Source organism: Gymnoscopelus braueri (genome assembly GCF_963280865.1).
Source record: "Gymnoscopelus braueri genome assembly, chromosome: 16".
NCBI classification, from domain to species: domain Eukaryota; kingdom Metazoa; phylum Chordata; class Actinopteri; order Myctophiformes; family Myctophidae; genus Gymnoscopelus; species Gymnoscopelus braueri.
Window position 1 is genome coordinate 28189435 of NC_137616.1, and position 22784 is coordinate 28212218.

The 22784-nt window shown below is 42.4% G+C and overlaps 1 protein-coding gene across 2 annotated transcripts in view; it reads left to right on the plus strand.

Annotated features, from left to right (window-relative positions):
• The first annotated feature begins 5501 nt into the window (after window positions 1–5501).
• Window positions 5502–22784, plus strand: part of usta (uronyl 2-sulfotransferase a) — a 96832-nt gene continuing 79549 nt past the window's right edge. For both annotated transcript variants that reach the window (XM_080453575.1, XM_080453576.1), the window contains exon 1: window positions 5502–5980. In XM_080453575.1, coding sequence (XP_080309701.1) covers window positions 5734–5980 — 247 coding nt within the window. In that variant the 5' untranslated portion in view covers window positions 5502–5733. The remainder of the gene's footprint in view (window positions 5981–22784) is intronic.

Below are 22784 nucleotides of genomic sequence, written 5' to 3' on the forward strand. Positions count from 1 at the left end.
AATTACTTTTTTCATTTATTTTTTATATTCTTTTGGGAAAATGTAAAAAAAATGGAATACAATACAAATTGAATAAATGAAAAGAGTAAGGAAGGGGGCGTGTCTGATAAAATGAATATCAAATATCTAATTACTGAATCAAGCAACTTAAAAACTGTCTGGGGGGCTCACAAAAGCCTGAGTAGACGATAAAATGACCCAACGTTTTTTTGAAGGTGAAATATCCCTTTAACTACTAAAAGTAAATGAAAGTCGCCTCACACTCGGCAGTCCATTTGAAAGGCACATTCTTGCCAGCCAGGTGGTTCAGTAGTGCTGCAAATTGTTCAGGCCCGCAGACTATCCTGGACGACCTCTCAGTGGGTGAGGTGGTCCTCGAACGTGTGAGTGTCATTGTCAATATGTCATCCAGGTACACCATGCCAATGTGCCATGGCAGGTCCATGAATATCATCTCCATTATGGAAGGAGAATTGGTCAGGCCCATTAGCATGGCCCGCCACTGGTATAAGCTCATGCCTGTCGTGAAGGATGTTTTCTCCTGGGGCCCTTCCTTCCAACTGACAGTAGCCATTTTAAAAGTCAAGTCAGCTAACCCAGAATGGGCCAGCCAGGGCGTCAAGGCTGTCATCCCCCAATGTAGGGGGTATGAATGAATCCTTGATTGTCACAGAGTTGATGCGAAGAATGCGGAATATCCATTTCCTTTCTTCCTAACTAGCACCACTGGGGACACCCAGGGAGGCAGGGACCGCAACATTCTTCCACCACCCCATCAGCCAGTAGCCCAGCCACCTGACGTTCAATCTCCAGAGACACCCGGTAGGCACGTTGCTGCTTGACAGCTGGGATGGTCACCAGTCCCAATGTGGTGTTTCATGAGTGTGCACCTGCCTGTATTTCTGTCAGACAGGTTGCAAAAGACCACCAAATCTCTGCAGGAGTCCTGACAGCTCTGACCTCTGCTGTGCCGTAATGGCTGCATCATCCAGGGTGACGGGGAGAGTAGGGGATGGTGGCTGGACCGTTTCAACATCAGGGAGATGGGGAAGTGTTGTAATATCAGCATCCTTCACGAGGTAAAACTCACCCAGATGCAAAAGCCCTATTTGTGCTCAACTGTCTTCCCTGTGGGATTGAGCACACAGGCCACCGTGACATCAATCTTCACACTTGCCACTGTGTGTGCCACCACCAGTCCAGTTGTGTCAGGAATACTAGGCTCCAAGTAGCTGTCAGAGTCTGTGGTGGGATTCGTGGGAAAGTCTATGCCAGAAGAGGAAAAGACAGGACACAGAGACATAATGCCGTGACCAATCCAGCCACAACCAGCATTTTACTCTTCTCTCTTCCAACATAATTATGTCAAAACTTGCAGAACTCTGCCAATAACATCCTGCCTCGAGGCAACTCTGACGGGACACACTATCCTAAATACCAGAGCATCTTTTTAAACACAGGTAAACACAGGATATTCTGTTTTGTTTCTGTTGTATTCTGTGTTACAATTATAACAAAATGTATTTCAATAAATTCCCACAGCTCAGCTTTTTCTAGAGTTTGGATAGAGGGGGGAATTATACTGTGACCATGCTGACACCCATATCTAATAACCTATTGCGCTTCATGGTAAGTAAGCATGGAGTGCCAAGACAAGGGAGCTAAGAATACATCTCATATGTCTGTTGATTTGGAAAACCGTCCACATCTGGTCAGGGTCAAGCCAACCCAACCGGTTTCACAACAGGTTCATTGCTATCTGGCTCTGATTGTTGTACAGCTGTTGTCAATGAAACAGAGCCACAGTCTTAGTAAGTTACTTCAATGAAATGCTGTATGAGTTTACAGGTGTTTTTAGAATGCTTACTTATGAATTGAGCTCTGGGGAAGTGAATACATTTGGAGGAGCATTTCCAGCAGATGGCAGGAGCCTATTGCCCCTGCGTTATGTAGTAGGCAAGCTCTGAAAGGGCATTTTGTAAAATGATAACCCTCCTTTATGAGGCTATAATGACAATGAGCAGTCCAATTGCTCATCCAATTGAAAATAACTCAGGAGGAAATTGTGAGGCAGCAGGGCTTTGTGAAAAGTGCATTGTAATGAAAAATGTCAGCTGCAGCTTGCTTCCAATATCTCTGGTGCACCTTTCTCAGTGGAGGTACCATTTTGTGTAAAGCTACAGTATATGTTTTCCTTTTCTCTTTCAGCTCAGTGCCATTTAGTTTTGCCACCTGGAAAGAGAATCCTCTTTAGTACCTCTTTTGGGCTTTGCTGAGTATTACCTTTTTGAAATCCACTTCATGTTCTAGGCTAGGGAGTTAGAGAAAACTAGTAGATGGCATCTTACTGTGACTCCACCTGTAACAAAAATGTTTGCTGGTATAAATGTATTGTAATCCTGAGCAATATAAAAAAATGGCAATGTTTTAGAGAGTGAAATCCGGTTTGAGGTATTTCCCCTCCCCTCCCAATGAATGTCTAGGAAAGAAGACGAGACTGAAGCAAATCTCCTGATACTGAAACCTCTTTCACTTTGCCCTCCATCATTGACAGTATCTCTACAGATGCTGTAGATTAAAGAATTTCTCTGTCTATTATAAAAACATAAAGGTCTTGGACCAAATTTCCAGACTTGATTTAGTTACAATCACCGGACCCAATTCACCATTATGTTACTGTAGGCCGGGTATATTCATAAATGAGGTTATTTAATTTTTCTGTGGAAAGTAAAGTTTAAACAGCTTCACTATGACCTTGTTGACATCAGTATTTCTGTATATTGCACTCTGGTACTTCATATGTTTAGTAGGCACAGAGCTCCCATGACCAGGAAGCGTATAATGCATTCTGCCTTGTTGTGTCATTTACCATTCATTTACCCAAGATAATCTCAGGACAATTTAATCTATAAAGAAAGTGCATTATACCACGTTCTCAAAGTGGGGTCCAGGGCCCCCAGGGGTCCTTGATGGGGATCAAGAGGTTTTCCAGCAAAGTGTTAAACATTAAAGGGATAGTTCACCCCAAAATGATTGGGGGTGGCATTCCTTAGCTAATAATTTGATGACCAGCTGCGGTTCCGGTAGGAGACACAAAGGGTCTCCTTTCTGTGTCCTACCGCCCCGGAACCGTTGCCTACCGGTCCCTGGTCATCAAATGATTGGCTTAGGAATGCGACAAAAAAACAAAAATATCCATGGATTCAAGTCTCCATGGGGTGACTAATCGATAGAAAAGTAAAAGTAAAAAGTAAAAGTAAAAAAAGTAATTGTTTGGGTGAACTATCCCTTTAAGCCCTATTACATTTTTCGTCTCTTCCAAAATAGCCGATCTACAAATGCACAACGCATCATATCACTGTATCACATCGTGACACTGGTACGTAAATATTTTCAAATGGGGGTCTGCATCAAATACATCAATTTGCGGGTCTTTGATATGAAAATGTTCCGTGCCATTACATTTGGTCAGGCTGAATTGTTTTACACAGCTGCTCTGCTGTCAGTGAAAGTAAAATAGCCATACTGCCTTAGGCTTTGGGGGAGGTAGCTACTATAATACAGAGCTTAAGTACAGGTGTACTCTAAAGGCAGGGTGCGGTGTTGCTGAGGAAAGACATGGTACACATAACTTGTGGTATTATGGTCCTTGCAGCTTGCCTAGGGGCAAAATTATGTTTTAGACACACACACACGCACACACACGCGCACACACACACACACACACACACACACACTCACACTCACACTCACACTCACACTCACACTCACACTCACACTCACACACTCACACACTCACACTCACACTCACGCACACGCACACGCACACGCACACGCACACACACACACACACACACACACACACACACACACACACACAGTTAATGGACAGGAGGGATGCACAAACACTCCTATCAGCTTCTTTTGATTAAAACAAACTGTCAATTTCTCAAGTGATGAACATAAGTGTATTCTTTCATCAGCCTCCAAAGAAGTTAAATATAATATGTCTTTGTGTGGTTAATAATTAGTGTTTAAACATGTGAGCCTCTTTAAATATTTAAGCTTAACATTTCGTTTTTTTGTTTTGTTTTACATGGCGTACAAGCTGTTATCCAGTTTGCATTCTGCATAAATGTTTTAACACTCATTCACCTCATATTTGTATTCCCAGTTTCCCCACACACAAAGCACCATGCATGCCATGCCAATACCTAGAGCAGTGGTTTTCAACAGGTGGTCCGTGGACCACTGGTGGTCCCTGAAGGTATTGCATGTGGTCCCTGACCATGCATTTAGTAATGAGGAAAGTGAAAGTGAATATTTTTCTTCCATGGAACAGTGCACTAAATGATCTGGTGAGCTATGATGATGCGTCAATGTTGTCAGTTACTGGGAAGTCGGAGGTCAAGAAATTCCTCTGAACATCTCAAGGAGGGGAAGTGTATGGGATTGCCTGATTAGTCATCATTATTAGGAAATGTGCTTATAAATAATCACACGTGTCTGCTCACTCATACATAAGATACAAAACATGAGTTTAGTAGAAGGTTGGATAAAGTAAGAGAATGGAGTAAGGGTAGCTGTGGGGTAGGAACAGATCAGTGGTTCTCAACCTTTTTTTTTTGTTGCTCTGGACCACTCACATATTTCAGTTAAATAATGCCTGGGCTTGATATAATTTGTTGCACATAGTATCGTGCAACAAATTAAATCAAGCCCTTTAACAGTCATTATTTAATTGCAAGCTTTTTCTCCCACACCACACCTATTAATTCAAATATTTTCTTACATTTGCTGGACTTATTATACATAATAATACATAATAAATAATACATATTATTTTAATACATTTTACAAAGGTATTTTATTCTATTTACATTTATTCTATTTACATTTTAAAACATTTCCCCACGGACCACCTGCAGGCCTAATTATGCCATGGACCACTATTAGTCTGTGGACTATTGGTTGAGAAACAGTGGGATGCAGACATGGGATGCATGCATATAAAGTATTTACCAAAGCACTAATCTTAGTCCATATCCCCACCCAACACAACAGTGGTCTTCTTAGTCAGGGTGGTGGTCCCTGGTTCACAATCAGTTGAAAACCCCTGACCTAAGAGCAGTGGTTCATTGACAGGGTTGATCCAAATGGACCCTTACAGGTCCATTTGGTTCCATTTGTACCCTCTCAGAGTTAAGGGGAGACCTTGAAATGTCATAGTTTGAAAACCATTGACCATTGACCCTAGAGAGCAGGGAGGGAGACCATAGAGTTATAATATAGGATCCCTCCTAGCCCCCCTCTCCCTGAACACGGGGTGGCGCTGTTTTACGCATTTAACTCAACCCAAAAAAAATCTTATGAGGTGGAAGTTTTTCTTCCACGTTCAGTTCAGTAATCTGACACCCCCCCCCCCCCCCCCCCCCCCCCACCCCCCACCAAAAAAAAATCCAAGCAAGAAGGATGGACCCACAACTTTCATTGGAAGGAAGCAGCAGTACAACGAAGCACGGGGCGAGGGAGACCGAGCGCAGGCGAAAGCAAACAACGGTGTGTGCGCAAAACAAACTCGTGGCGGCGGAGGGTCGGTGCCTGGCTTTGCCTTCTTTGCGTTTCCGACTAGCCTAGGTGTTCCGTTTCAGATGATCATATCAAAGCGAGAAGAAGTTTCACTTTCCACAGCAGGCGGATGGGTGACTACCGCTCTGTGAGGAGGAGGAGAATATGATGAAGAATCACAGCAACGGTCCTCTTCTTCACAACAATCAGACTCAAACAAACAACCACCACATCAGAGAGAGGAACAACGGTAAAAAGTACAGCAGCGCGCTGTCCGCGATTCCGCTGCGTTTCTCCCTGCGAGGCTATGGTTTCTGCATGGCTACGTTGTTCCTCTTCTGCTTCGGCTCCCTCTTTTACCAGCTGAACGGAGGACCCCCGAAGATCCTACTGGACATCCGACAATATCTGGGTAAGAACTTTTTTTTGTGTTGTGTTGTCCCCCCCCCGCCCCCACCGTGCCGTTGAGCATTCCTCTGCTGTCAAAGAAAGCTCTTTAAAGCAACATCTCCAAAGTGTGAATCAATACAAGCTACAGCTTCACTTATTTGGCTCAAATCGGAACCTCTCCCTCCGCCTTATACCTCATCATCTCGGAGCTATATATCGGAGGGAGAGGTTCCGAACGGGGCTATACAACAGCGCATTCGGCTACTTTGCTTTATGCAGGGAGACCTGTGTAAAAAAGCCACGTTCAAGTATGCATAGGTAACATCTGATCCATATATATCCATATGTCCTCCACTCCTCCTCCACTGCTCTGCTACACCTGGACCGCATTCATTCCCAAACTCACCTCAACGTTGCTTCAACGAGCCACAGAAAGAAGTTGATGTTTTGTAGGCTATATCATTGGTTCTCAAAGTGGGGTCCGGGGACCCCCAGGGGTCCTTGAGGGAGTTCCAGGGGGTCCCCAGTTAAATGATAGATTAGGCACCAAATGGACCCTTATGGGTCTGTAACTCTGAGAGTGTACAAATGGAACCAAATGGACCCTGACGGGTCCATTTGGTTCCATTTGTACACTCTCAGAGTTACATTGACATAGATTTTACAATATAAATTGGGGTCTCAGAGATAGAAATTCCATTAAATGGGGGTCCATAGCCCTAATGCATGTCAAACTGGGGGTCCTTGAAATTAAAATAGTTCAGAATCACTGCTAGAGCCGTAAACAATCTTCTCTTATGGGGTCCCTGGCATATCTTTTCAAATGGGGGTCCGCGGGCTAATAAGTGTCAATTTGGGGTTCCTTGACATGAAAAGGTTTGAGAACCACTGGGCTATATAGTTGTATATGTACAGATGTGTGAAGTGACTAGTGTGGCCACTGCATGTTTTCTTTGGTTATTTGTCTATTCGACTGGACTCTCGTCTGACTGCGCTGCGCTCCGGGGTTATGAATGTAAAACACTAATGCTGCTGCTAGTGTTTGGTACACTGACTGTACGCTGACTTGTCAGAGCAGGACTTGGGAGTCTATTGTGGTAACAGGGACCATAATAGCAACTTTAAAGACTGATATTGCATGGGAAGGGAATTGTGCCACACAGCCACAGTGTTCCACAAGTGATTGCGCACGGCCAGTGGTGTAAAGTAACTAAGTACATTTACTCAAGTACTGTACTTAAGTACAATTTTGAGGTACTTTTACAGTGTTTTTTTTCCTACTTTACACCACTACATCTCAGAGTAAAATATTGTACTTTTTACTCCACCACAAGCTTGTGAGCTTGTAAATGCTATTTTCAAAAGATTTGTATGCATTTGAAATGGGACATTCTGCATAATGAATACTTTTACTTTTAATATTTTTTTTTACTTTTACTCAATTTGAATTTTGGACCTTTACTTGTAACAGAGTATTTCTACATTGCGTTATTGATATTTTACTTAGAATTGTGTTGTGCGCTCTGCCTAGAGCCACACAGTCACTGTGTTCCCAACTGATTACGCACGCTCACACAGGTGGCACGGACACCTACTTAATTGTTTAGCTGGCTGATTTAATGCGATGGTTTAACTGCAACATTGTCTGTGATTTTAGCCCATTTAAAAAGTTATGGAATTGTCTGCATGTTTAAGGAGTACATATTTGTCAAATTATAAAATTAAGCAATACCTATATCAAGGGCCAAAACAGATTTTTGTGAATTATTATGTAACTACCCAGGGATGCAACTCTGCAGAAACACTTGCCAAAAAAGCTAATAAATGGCTTACATTTGGGCAAATGGAAAAATCAGCTTCCTCAGTTGTTGCCAATGCACAATCTTAATGTGCAATTGATTGGCCAACCCATTGAGAATAAAAATGTATGCAGATAGACAGAAGGACAGACAGAAGAATGTAGCTTTCTCAATTAGTTGGTGTGTGTGTGTGTGTGTGTGTGTGTGTGTGTGTGTGTGTGTGTGTGTGTGTGTGTGTGTGTGTGTGTGTATGCGTATGCGTATGCGTCTGGTTCCCATGGTCAGACAACTCTGACATATTTGTCAAATTATAAAATTAAGCAATACCTATATCAAGGGCCAAAACAGATTTTTGTGAATTATTATGTAACTACCCAGGGATGCAACTCTGCAGAAACACTTGCCAAAAAAGCTAATAAATGGCTTACATTTGGGCAAATGGAAAAATCAGCTTCCTCAGTTGTTGCCAATGCACAATCTTAATGTGCAATTGATTGGCCAACCCATTGAGAATAAAAATGTATGCAGATAGACAGAAGGACAGACAGAAGAATGTAGCTTTCTCAATTAGTTGGTGTGTGTGTGTGTGTGTGTGTGTGTGTGTGTGTGTGTGTGTGTGTGTGTGTGTGTGTGTGTGTGTGTGTGTGTGTGTGTGTGTGTGTGTGTGTGTGTGTGTGTGTGTATGCGTATGCGTATGCGTATGCGTCTGGTTCCCATGGTCAGACAACTCCCCATTCTTGACCACAGTATCAGATGCTGAGGTGATTTCCTATCAATATGTAACACAGCAGGTACTTGAGCAGCAGCAGCAAACTTGTGTGCGTGTGTGTGTGGGTGTGGGTGTGGAGAAAGGCGGTTGTGTTCCTACCTACTTCTTACAGGGGGATTGGGGCCTTTATGACGTGATAAACATCTGGAACAGAATGAGAGTCACTCACCAAGTTAGCCGCTAATCCCTAGGGTCAGATTGGTTTCCTGTAGACAGACACACACACACACACACACACACACACACACACACACACACACACACACACACACACACACACACACACACACACACACACACACACACACACACACACACACACACACACACACACACACACACACACACACACACACACACACACACACACACACGTTCATGTACACACGCACACTATATTGCTAGGGCTGCAAAATATTGGCACAATGCTCTATAAAGTTGAACTTTGTTGTGACTGTACAGTACTATTGTTGTGTCTGTATTATGCATTTTGTTTTGGTACAGGTGGACAGACCATAACAAATACAAAATAAACTGCAGAAAACTTGAGATGTAAGAATGTGGTGGATTGGGAGATGATTAGAAGAGAATGGGATAATCAGAGAAAGCTCTTAGAGGAAACAACTGACAGATCTCAGCTGCAGCAGAGCACTGTTCTTCTCCCTCGTTCCTTAAACAAAACTCTTTAATTTAGCTCTCTATCACAAAAATAGTGAGAACCTACAATTTGCTGCCTATCACCCCACCTCCTCTTCCATTCTCTGTCTGTCAGACAAAGGGAGACCTGTGTGTGTGTGTGTGTGTGTGTGTGTGTGTGTGAGAGTGTGTGTGACCGTCATACTAGCAGGCTTTAATGAGAGCAGGTTGATCGGACGATTTATTTGCTTTTAAGCTGCCCATGTTACTTTTGGCTGTACTGTGCTGAGCAGGGGTGAGGTTTCCTAGCGGGGTGCAGTGTGTGTGTGTGTGTGCGTGTGCACGGGAGTAATGGTGGGTTGATTTGTGGGTGTGTATGTTTTAGTCAGACCCACTGTCGAGGGAACAGACTTTGTTTTGTTTGGGCCGGCGGGGTGGCTGGCGTTTGAGGGTGTCACTCAACATATCGCCACAGTAACTAGAACCTCTCAAATGGACAGACCTTCAGGCTGGATTTACTGCCCCTGTCTCCTATCTGTTCCCTCTCATTAACTCTCCTGCACGTGTACACACACACACACACACGCACACTTTAACACTTTCTCTCTTTTTCTCTCCCTCTCGTGGACTCAAACTGATGTTCACCTGACTAATTCAATTACTTCTCGGGAACGTGCCAAACAGTCTCTACTTGAGAGATTTGATTGTGTAGTGTGCGTGTGCCTGCGTGCGTGTGCGCGTGTGTGTGTGACAGACAGAGAGAGAGAGAGAATGCATAATTTCACCTGTGCTGTCTTTTTCACTAGTTTTTCTTTGGACTGACTTTTCTTGGGAGATCTAAAAGGTCACTGACAGAAACCGTGACTTTAAATGTCTAAAATCGTAGAAATATAGGCTACATTCTTCTTCAGTGCAGTGTGGCAGGCAGCTCTGCTTAATCTGTGATTCTTGTACATTAAAGTATTTTGTATTTCTCATTAGTATTATAAGTTCACTTGCAAGTTGTTCACTAACAGTTTAGCCACACACACAAAAAATGTAGGCTACGCTAGCACACACATCTCTCTCCTTTTATAAAGGAAATATGAACTGATTCACAGGAAACTCTTTTTCTGTCAAGAGTTTGAAGATCACCTAGTGTTTGAACAGAAGGCTCCTCTTTCTCCCTGTGCGTCTACCCAGTACCCCACCCACCAATGCACACACCCATGTATCAAAGAAGTGACTCTCTAGTCTGGATGCAAACGGGAGTCTCGGGATAGAACATTATCTCAGGGAAAGTGAATGTGCTGATGGGACAGTGAGTTTGACTGTTCCCTGATACTCTTTGGCATAATATGCTCATAGCTCCGGGGCTGGAGCTGAGAGGAAAGACACACAGAGATGATTTTTACTTTTTCAGTCCCTGTTTTCCACCTTTCCATCTCCTTGGGAAGCCATGCTTCAGGGTCAGCCAGCATGCTGTGTGTGTGTGTGTGCTGAATCCTCAGACATTTGGATGAACCCAGGTTCACAGGACTCCCTGTTTGTGTGTGCTCGCGTGTTTGTACTTGTTAGTGTGAGTACGGGGTGTGGGTGAATGAGCAAGTGTTTGATTGTGTGGACGTGTGTGGGATTGAGTGTGTGTGCTAGAGTGAATGTGCGTGTTGTAATTCAGAGTCCCTCCACCATAAATCATAAATGCTTAGTAAAGTCAGACGTGCGCAGTCTCAGTCTCTCATACTCTCCCTCTCTCTCTCACCAAGTAGCGGTCTGCTTCACAAAAGCGCTCTGTAACCCTAACGCACGCATAGTACACCTACACATACTGTACAGTACATAGCATTTCAGCTGCCAAAAACTGGCCAGTATTAGGTGCAGACTCTAATGCCGTATTAGGAATTTGATAAGTATGCAATGGGCAAAGTTGTAAGTTCTCTCTCTCCCCTTCCCACTTTTAAACCGTTTCCTCATCTTCCAACTGTAATAAAGTGAAGTTTTAGGTGAATTCATATAAAATCTTGCTTGGCCGTCAAACAGCTGGGGATGACGGGGTGCACCAGATGTAAGTATTTATAAGACATAGACAGAAGGGCAGAGCTAGACGAGAAAAGAGTGATAGTGAGACAACCCCAACTGTGAGAAGGCCAGGGAAGAACATGTAGTAAAAATTAGAGCCCAACGGATATATCAGTCTGGCCGATATATCAGCCAATATTTGACCTTTTTGGAGACATCAGTATTCGCATTTAGGCAGCCGATGTGCCCCGATTTTTTACCACATACAACCTCCCTATGAGCATGTCACTGTAGACATGCTCTTCATCTTAAGTAGTTAAACAAAATGGCATTCAGTTTAATGTGTTTCTTTTTGCTTATAAGTAAATGTTGTGAAATGGAAACCTTAATCAAATCTAAGTTTTAAAATGTTATTACAGTTTTTGTTTTTCTTATCGATCAAAACATTGTTAATCAGTGGTCCAAGACTCACCAAAATTGGGATCGGAATCAGAACCCAAAATGTGGCATCGGCCAGGCTCTAGTAAAAACCACCATACGTGAGTAGCCTGCACTCACATAGTGGTAATTACATCACCACAGACATACACACATGGACATTCTTGTCACACTTCACTGATCACAAGTATTTGAAACCTGACAGACTTGACGTAATCTTTTAGCCGAAACACACCTTTTTAGTCTGTTAGAAATAGAATATCCTGCAAGAAGTGTGCCGTGTTGACTCATTTGGTTGTCCCGATGATGCATCAGCCATTATGCAGAGTTCGTTTGAAAAAAGCAACAAAAAAGGGGGGATGGGGCATTATCCTATCCACTTAAGCTGTATATACTTTTTTGTATAGCTGTATATACTTTTTTGTATAACAAAGCTCTCAACGATGCAAAACATTGTGGGATTTCTTTTTTTTATTGGCACATGGATTCCCTCCCACACAACCCACACCCCCTGCAAATCCAACCCTGCTTAATCGGACGTACTGTACTGTATCATCCATATGCTTGGCAAGGAAAAGAGTTGTGATATGAAGCCCTTTTACAAATTATTTTAGCTGGCAGTTCTCCTGTATTGCCACACATTCTGTACACAAGATAATACAAATACCGGTATGCATAGATTAATACAACATAATAATAATAACCTGTGTTCTAGGCATACATACTGGGAAGAGGCATGCAAACACTAAAGCAGCAGTGAACGGGAGAGGGAGAACAAGAGCAGACTGATGCTGAAATTACACACATGCTCAGGCAAAGGGTTTTGTCGCACCAGCCAGTCATAGAAGTGTGATTTTTGGCAAACACACTCCCCTCCTCTCACACATACACTAGCAGACCCCTTCTACACTTCCTGTTAAAGGATATGAAAATAGAAAAAAAAAAGCTTTTACTCTATCCAATCGTCTTTTACTTCAGAAGTTGACAGATTTATTGCTGCTGCGTCAGGAAGGTGGAGCCTGCACACAGTGGGAAAATGACCAATGTTGCACACAGGTGCAAGGTCAGTTTGGAAATCATGCTGTTATTAGTTGAGCTGTCCCTCAACACTTCAAAATGTCCAGCAGGGCTAGTTGTGTACCACAGATTTATATATATAGTGTAGTGTGTATATATATATATGGCAGTGGAGTAGAGCTTGCCAGATGGAAAAATACTACTTCTAACCTGTAGCTGCGTTGGTATTCGTCATTAATGCAGGATTTGAGCAGAGGTAGTATCCACTACATACACAGAATAATTTTAAATGGTAATAGATTTCACGCCGAGGGAAATCTATAATTTCAGGTTGGAGATGGAATACATAACATATTCTGATTTTCTGCTCTTTGTTTCCTCCAAACATCCAAAAATTGGCCAAATAGATTGGTTGGGCTGAGCTCTGTGATGGACGCAAACAACACCTAACTGACATCACATCCAGCCTTAATGCCAAAACAATCATTTGGGTGGTAATTCCCTCTGGGCTGGCAAAAACAAACAACCCTCCCTGCTGTGCGGAGGCGAACTCTGCTTGCTGTTTGTTTATCTGTTTTTAACTTGCGCACTGGTTCCTTTAATTGGGTCTAGGGGGTCAATAAAGGGCTAATGGTTTTCACATGAGTGGAAGCCAGAGCAACCTGGGTGCTCTGTCTGTTAGAATAGATTGAGCATGCATGTAAATTTACAAATGGAAAGTGTACAGTACATATCAGTGGAATTTATACAATAGATTTCTGTGTTATTATTACGTTTTAGTCTGATTTCTATATGATTTAGTTAGGCCTCTTAACCACTTTGTTGACCGGAGACCCCAGGGGTCTATACTAGGCCCCCTCCTTTTTTCCCCCTACACCAAATCTCTTCTCCGAAAATAGCCGATGTACAAGCTTTGTGACTTTGTAGATTGGGTATTTATTGGCGAATGGTAGCCTGTCTTTGCCGAATGGTTGCCTATTATGACCAAAATAGGGATGCTAGGGTTAATATGCTGTGATATTTAACGGTTGTAAACTATTGATTCGTTCTTATGTAACCATGTTTTGGTGATGATTAGATGTTATTCAAGCCGAATAAATGTCGGGTCTGTTGATTTTCTTTTTTTCTGTGTGTACCCCGGCCTTCCATCCTTCTTCATCAGTACGATGTGAATTGATCTGGGAAATCATTCCATGTAACAACCTCGTCATTAGATAATAAGGGCAATTAGCATCACCAATTAACGCCTAGATGCCAGAGAGGCTCCTAACGACCTCTCCAGAGAGTCATGGCGGCATTACAACACAGGGATAATTATCCCCCATTAACGACATTTGTTTTCTTACACAAAGGGAACAGATGAAACACGGAAGAGTGACACACCAGTCGTGTTAGCTGTAGCTGTCTAATTCAGAGTGAAACGGTAATGACCACACAACCCGTGATAACTTCCATAATAATGACACTGTGGGGAATAGAATTACTTAACTTGTGGCCTTTCCTTCGGCTTGATCGTGGTGTGTGATATATGCCAAATTGATTGGAGCAAAAAGGCAAGATGTAAAACCGACAATCAAAACCGTAGCATACAAGCCTATGTTGAAAAGTGCGGACATTTTGAGTCAAAGAAACAATCAATTTACCATTCAAATTTAATCACATAAGCCCTATTTTAGATAGTTTTTGTGAAAATCTTGAAATTGTACGCCTCATGATGAGTCGATGACATGTCCAGGGACTCCAGGGTTAATGTGGTTTTAAAAAGAAAGAAATGCATGTCCCACAGGCTATTCAAGGTAGCCAGTAGCCACATTCACGGGAGAGTTCTCTCTGGGCCGAGGTACTGGTATGTCAGCTGGGCTTCCTGTCCTGTGATGAAAGTTATAGGTGTGATATTTTGCATCCTTCCAGGCTTGGAGTCCAGGTCTTTGCAACTGTCCAGAGGACTTCTCCAAATTCAGCAAACTCAATACATCTGGCAAGAATAAACGACCTCCTCAAAGTGTGTGGGAAAAAATATAAGACGATAAAATAAAAAATCATAAACTGCTTAAAGGGTGAAAATTGAGATTCGGTTTACACAATTTCAATCAATCAATCAATCAATCAAACTTTATTGTCATATCACAAAAGTAAAACAGTGGGTGAAATTCTTTGTGCAAGCTCTCAACATTTAAAGGGCCGTTCACAGTGAGCACTATAACGATAACTATATCGTTCACCTTTAATTTTGTTATAGTTGTGGTGTGAACTTTGCCATCCACTTGATTTGTATAACTATATTTGTATAGTTATAGTTACAGTGCTAAGTGTGAACTGCCTTTAAGAGTTAAACAGGGAAAGGGGTATAGAATAGAGAGGATGGATAAAAATGGATAAAAACATTTGCTTCAGGTTTATACGTTGACTTAGTAATTTGCATGGTTAAAGTCGTGGATAAGTATATAAAAAAGAGCAATAAATCACACTTTTCATATGCATGGCGACAGGGCTCAAAGCTTATTCTGCAGTCTGACTGCTTTTTGAACACCATTAAAGAAATGGCTCATGGGGCGCCACAGTGCGTCACCTCGTAGAGCATAAGGCTCAGTTCAAATCCGACTCTCTCCTTGTTTCCCGTCTCTCTCTCACGGTAACTAAATGAATAAAGCATGAAAATGACAAATTATTCAACAAAAAGAGCTTTAAAGTGTGTGCTGTCTTTTTTCAGGTGTTGCCAAGACACTGATGAGAATTGGTTATGGTGACTTTCATGTCCCTGCCGATGTCAGTGAGTTAGTTATAGCATGGCATGGGTGGCTCATAGCCCGCAGCCACTGGGTGGTACCCTGGTAGTTGGAAGGGAACTTTACGTTATGTCCCATTAAAAAAAAGACAGTAAGGGGGATAAACAGAGCTTCTAAAAGGAGCAAACAAAAGTGTCTTTATGTTACATAATGTGAAGCTTCTTTTTCTGCTTTCTTCTCATTCTTTTGAACGCTTGCCGATGGTACCAACACCATCAGCTCAACAAAAGGCAGATAGTACACCCAGTTCTGATAAAAAAAAGTCTACTCTCCTAGAATAGGATCGTCAAAGCTAGGCGTATAATAAATGCTGATATTCCTTGATGTCTCGTTTTCGTCTCAGTGACTTTGTTTCGCCGTTTGTAGCATATTTGGGAAGCTCGCTTGTTTATCTTGCATGGTGAGTGTTAAGACACTCCACATTCCTCTGTTTATTACCACAAAACATCCACAATACATTGCTGAGCAGTTGTTTCCTCCAAGTCCTTACCATTGGGTTTAGATGATTGGCTTGTCATCAAGCCTGCGGTTAGCCAGGCTACTGTAGCCAAGCCATTTGTTTCCATGTTGACTCAACTTAAGACTGGATTCTGTCCCTCTCGGTTGAGGGTGTCACTGATTTCTTAACACACTCACCAAAAAGCTAGTAATTGGCTGTCATGGGGCTTGTTAAGAGAAACCATGTAGCCTAGTGGTCTGGTCCATACCTTGTGCAAGGATCTCAGCCTATCTTTTTCTTGGTGATGGAACCACAGCCGTGTCTGCTACCCTCATTCAATGGCCATGAAAAAATATATAGTGGTCCAAAATAGTAGCCTTAAATATACAGCAGCCCAGAGAAGTGGCAATGCCAGGCCCATGTTGTTAAAACCGCAACTTGCTGTATCGCTATGCACTTAAACGTTTTATTTAGCCTAGATGTCCTCTTTGGGTTTAGCTGTGCTGAACACAGAAGCCAGTTTTCTGGTGTCCTCTAGAACCAGAGGCCGTCTGTGACAGTTGTTTACTCCAACTGTAATCTACATCATAATTATCAAGTTATGCATGGTGGCAGTGAGTGGGGTGAAATTCCCTGCAGTGTTTGACCAAAATTTGACTTCTATTTCTGCACGTTCCTTTTACCCATTCAAACCATGATATGAGATCTTAAAATGATCTCAGATAGACAATTTCCATTCTCTTTGAATTTCAGTTCTTGGAGATCACAGAGCCGCTGTCATTCCTTCCAAGCATAAGAAGTTTTCCCTCTATTAGAAATGACTTAAGAGGGTCGTTACAGATAATGTTATTTATCCATAACTACCTCTGCTTTGGTCTTTCATGTTTTCTGTAGATGTTTCAAAAGCTTAACCATAATGTGTGTGTGTGTGTGTGTGTGTGTGTGTGTGTGTGTGTGTGTGTGTGTGTGTGTGTGTGTGTGTGTGTGTGTGTGTGTGTGTGTGTGTGTGTGTGTGTGTGTGTGTGTGTGTGTGTGTGTGTGTGTGTGTGTGTGTGTGTGTGTGTGTGTGTGTGTGTGTGTGTGTGTGCAGGATCTCACTTTGTTCCCAATGAAACGTAACTGAACTTGATTGAGGAAATGCCATTAAAGAGCTATTATGCAAGAATTTCACAAGGAATGAAAATTAAAAAACAAAATAGCCTCAGTTTACATAAATGATTCCATCGTTTCACTGGCAATATACAACTGGTGTAAAATAACATATTTGTATTCATAGAGAGAAAGAGAGAGAGACAGAGAGGGATATGAGAGATATCTGGGTATTTTAAATTGCAGAGTGATTCTAAATATGTCCCTTTTTGTGTTTACTTTTTTAGTCTGTTGCCGGTGAAGTCAGTGAGCTGTAGCAGTGTAACACTGTGTCTTGTTCCGAATGGAAATTGTTTTGTAGCAGATTGTATTGACAGAAACTGAAACAGAAGCTGATTAATATGTTGTTGGTGGAAGAGGCTTGGTGGGCTCTCAGAGGACAACTCCAAAAGGGCTTTTTGAGAGCTCATGAAGGAATGTGGTTCTTCCCTGTGGAAAGCAAACTTCACATCAGCCAAATCTCTCACCTTCATCTGAAAATGTGCTCTCCATTTCTGAAACCTGCCTTTCTCTCTCTCTCTCTCTCTCTCTCTCTCTCTCTCTCTCTCTCTCTCTCACTCACTCACTCACTCACTCACTCACTCACTCACTCACTCACTCACTCACTCACTCACTCACTCACTCACTCACTCACTCACTCACTCACTCACACACACACTCACACTCACACTCACACTCACACTCACACACACACACACGTGCGCGCAATCTCTCTCTCCTCCTGTCTCTGTCTCACACATACACTTTCTCCTCATCTATCAACATCTCTCTTTCAGTCTCCCACTCTTCTTCCCATGCCCCCCCTCTCTGTCTTTTCCAACCCGCCTCTCTTGTCACTGTGAATGACAGGAGTAGACAGTGTGACTGACAGTATACCCATTTACTCACCAGCAACCTTTCAGGGCTTTAAATTAACTTTTTTACTTGGTAGCATTGGTGCTCCCAACTTCAAAAAGGAAGTTAGGAGCGCCAGAAAGAGTTTCGGAGCTCCCACCAAAATGTAAGAAGCGCACCAATGCAATAGATTTTTGTATTGATAGAAATCGACAATATAACGGTATGGTTTCCAAGTAACATAAAATGGTGAAAGTAGGTTTAAAAACTAATGGTACATCAAACCACTGGGTTTTATGCAATATAAAATTCTGTGCAAAACATAAAGCGTAGAGTAAATTAACCACACAACTCTGTAGAAACGTAGAAACGTAGAAAGATAGGATGATGGAAGAATAAACGTTCAGCTGTCACTGATTAAGATCGCACAGAAAGCGCTGGAATGTAGGTACAGCAGCGCTCAATGACGTCTCCGCTACGTCGTGCCAATGAGCAAGCTATTTCCACGCTGCATAGCACCTACTTTCCTATATGCAGAGAGACGACTGTCAGTTCACAAGGCACATGAGTGTAGTAACTAGCCAATATACAGAGAAAGGGACATTTGAGTGGAAAGAAAAGGTCACACCAGTCCAGAACAATCATTTACACTCACACAAATGCTCCCAATTGTTTTGAGGTCGCCCAGATTACATTTCGGGAGCATATGCTAGCTAGGGCTGGGCAATATATCAATATTATTATCTCCGCCGGGCCGGAATGGAATGACTGGGATGGCGTGAACCTGTGCACACACACTCCCAGTAGGCCAAGGAAGAACCTCCGACCCAAATCCGCCTCAGGGTGGTACTAAAACAGGCCACATTTTTATTGGCCTATAGCTCTTGAACCGTCCATTCTTCAAAACACACATTTTGCTACTACTACAGATTTTGTCCAAAACTCATAACATATTATAACGTTTCGCGCACCGAGTTGGAATCGAACTCCAGTCTCCAGCTTGGCAGATCGGCAGGTAACAAGCAAAGCCAAGAGAGCTAGCTCCCTTGGAGCAGCAAGTTACGGCCGGGTCTTTTGCGGGGTCGCTACACTATTCTCTCTGGAATCATGTAATCAAGATGCATGAGTCTGATTTTTCATATTCCAATCCGATTGGCTACGATTGGTGTACAAAGTTTGTGATAAGGGCCCGTTTTGCAAAGAAATTGCAAGAATCATGAACGCAGCGTCCGATCTACCCCAAATTTGAATCACACATTGAGGGGCCTCAAAACAACCCAGAGCCAAAACCGTTTTCACTTCCCGTAGGGCGTGCCACTAATGCTACAAATGTCATTGTTTGTTGCCAAAAAATGTTTTCTTCCCTCACCAAATTCGGCACACATGGTCTTGTGAGTCATGTGACTCACATGACTCATGTTTTTATACTCCACACTGTTTGCCTGTAATTAGATTAACAGAATCAGGGCTTCTCTCCATGACTGACATAGCCCTGGGTAGTCAACCTAGCCTGGCGGAGAGATCAGCGCTCCAAGGAGCATTACTGGTGATTATTTATCAAAAATCTCATTGTGTAAATAGCGTAGCATAGGTTAAGACTTTAATGTTCCTGACGTGCAATTTGTTTTATAAACAGTAGTCCAACTCAACTACATACAATATATACACACACAGTACAAGATCCATGTCTCCAACACTGTCACAATGAATCATGGGGGAAAAGAAAGAGAGACGCAGTTATATCCAGGGTTATAGTTTGTAAAACAAGCAAAAGGCAAAAACAATAGCAGGTGGGACAAATGGACAGTCTAGTGCTACCTCTCAGGAGATTAAACCTCTGCCCTCCACCCTGATGTAAGCATCTGGAACTCAACATGTAAAGGATGTTGAGGGTCCAAAACAATGGTCTCTCTCTACTCACTTCATAGAGGTGCTGACAGTTAGTAAGGGTAGCATCTGCAATCTTACTGTGACCATATTGACCAGTTTGTTGGTCAAAAACTGAAAGCAGGAACAGAAAACAGAAAATGATAGAATAAAAAAGAATAAATCTTTTTCATCAGTGTCATGTCCATATTACAAGTTGACAATTTCATCAAAAAGAACAGCTGCATATAGCATATGAATTTCCATTAAAATAGATCTTAATATTGTGTGAAGGTGCCAACAGTCATCATCCCCAAAATAGCGTTATTGAGGTGCAGTATTTGATAAAAATGTAGTGATATTTGATTTTCATCCAGCCCTAACATATTTCACAATTTCGAGCCTTGTTTCAGTGAAGGGCTTGCATTTAAAAGAATAACACGGCCGTCACTTGTTACAGTTACTTAATATGTCATTTAAGTCTTTTTCTTTCTTTTTTTTTCACCATTTCAGCTCTGTACAAGGCATCCTCCAACCGCTAATGCTCCTGCTTCAACATTTTGGCCCAGTCACAGGCTGCAGACATAACCCCTTACAAACCCCCTTTTCTATTGGATAAACCACATTTATCCAGATGTTTTGATGAGGCATGAGGAGAGAGAGAGGGGGGAGAGAGAGAGAGAGCAGCAGAGTCCAAAGTTAACAAAGCTTTTATCCAAAGACACACAAATGCAGAGCTGCTTCCAAGAAGCTGTTCTTTTCCTGTACTGTAGGTCAGGACTGGGTCTTTTTTTTTTCTCTCAGAAGGGGATTGGTCCACTGAGAGGTCCTGGGATGTGGTTGGTAAAGTCCCTGTTTAGAGGCATGGATGGGTCAGTGATGGGTTGGAGTTGACTCCTTTGTTCTACTTTTGGTGTTTATGTGTGTATTTTGCAGTGGTGTAAAGTAACTAAGTACATTTACTCAAGTACTATACTTAAGTACAATTTTGAGGTATTTTTTACTTTACTTGAGTATTTTACATTTTCACTACTTTTACTTCTACTCCACTACATCTCAGAGGCAAATATTGCACTTTTACTTCACTACAATTATTTGAAGACTTCAGTTACTAGTTACTTTGCAGATGTAAATTAGTATATTATAAAACATACATTACCCACTTTAGCCCTATTTTATACCTAGGCTATTTAAAAATCTACCGATCTACCGAAAATCTATCCGATCTACAAGCTCACAACGCGTCGCATCGTGAGTCGACTCATTGTGAGCTTGTAGATCTGCTATTTTCAAACATTTTAGTACTTTTACTTAACACATGAGAAACCACTCAGCCCTTTTTTATACTTCATCATACTATGTTGTCCCGCACCAATAATAGACGATCTACAAGCTCACAACATGTCACACCCTGATGCTTGTAGATCTGCTACTTTGGCTACTTTAAAAAAACATTCTCACCTATTATAACTTGCCCTAAAATAGGGACACCAGGTGGAAAGTGGTTTTAGTGTGTGTGTGAGTGTGAGTGCGTGTGCTTGAGCGAGCGCACGTCTGCACATCAATGCATGTGTAGCGGTGGTTTTGTTTGTGTGTGTGTGAGCTTGAACACGTTATATTCACATTTTCGTGTGTGTGTGTGTGTGTGTGTGTGTGTGTGTGTGTGTGTGTGTGTGTGTGTGTGTGTGTGTGTGTGTGTGTGTGTGTGTGTGTGTGTGTGTGTGTGTGTGTGTGTGTGTGTGTGTGTGTGTGTGTGTGTGTGTGTGTGTGTGTGTGTGTGTGTGTGTGTGTGTGTGTGTGTGTCAGCACCTGACCTGTGTCTTGCTCTACAGCATGTATGATCTTTGCCTGCATCCAGACTCCCCATTAGCTCCCACTTAGCCACAGTAGTAGCCTTTTTAGATTTAAACATTCCACATAAATTACTGGGCAACCGGTCAGAGGAGTGCAGGAATGTAACAAGGTGGTCTTCTTCACGAGCCACGGTGGCCAACAAGCTCTCCAGACTGTTTTTTTTACAAGGAGTCAAAGGTCATTTCGAAACCTAGGATGAACCCAGCTCCAGGTCAGCTGGATGACTTCGAGTTTAGGATGTTTTTACCACTGCTGCTGAATTCTTTCCTTTTTTTTTCACTTTCTTTTTTTCACACACACACACACACACACACACACACACACACACACACACACACACACACACACACACACACACACACACACACGCACACGCACACACAAAGTGTTGCTGCGCCCCTTGAAAAGCCATCAGTTGTCTGGCCTGGTTCACTGGCTCTGATCCTAGTTGTGTAGTGTTTCCACTGGGCTGGGCCAGAGCAGCCTGCCTTGCCTGCCTGCCTGGCTGCCTGGCCCACCAACATCCACATGCTGGACCAGTCTGGTTTGGACTGGACCGAATCTGTGCCAGTTGGACGCACCTTGTCCCTGTAAATACAAATGCAGCACACCCCGCAGCAAGCTGCGCTGATTCTTCACGACACATTCTCATCACCCGGATTCGGTTCGAGGATCGTTGGCCTTCTTTGTCACTCTTTTGTTTTTGGTTTGGATTTGTTTCCTCCTCATCGTTTACATTCTCTCTCTCTCTCTCTCCCTCTCTCTCCAATTCCAATACTTTTACTTCTACTCCACTGCAAATATTGTACTTTTACTCCACTACAATTATTTGAACACTTTAGTTACTAGTTACTTTTCAGATAGAAATTATGATATTAAGAAACATACATTAACCACACGCGTTGTAAGTTTGTAGATCTGCTATTTTCAAATATTTTACTACTTTTACTTTTGGTACTTTAAGTACATTTTGATGCCAATACTTTTGTACTTTTACTCAAGTAAATTTTGAATACTGGACTTTTACTTGTAGCAGAGTCTCCTCTCTCTCTCTCTCTCTCTCTCTCTCTCTCTCTCTCTCTCTCTCTCTCTCTCTCTCTTCTCTCTCTCTCTCTCTCTCTCTCTCTCTCTCTCTCTCTCTCTCTCTCTCTCTCTCTCTCTCTCTCTCTCTTTCCACCTTTCATTTGCTACAGTATATCGCCTCCTACTCTCCTTCTCTTGTGTCCTCTCTCCTAGCAGTG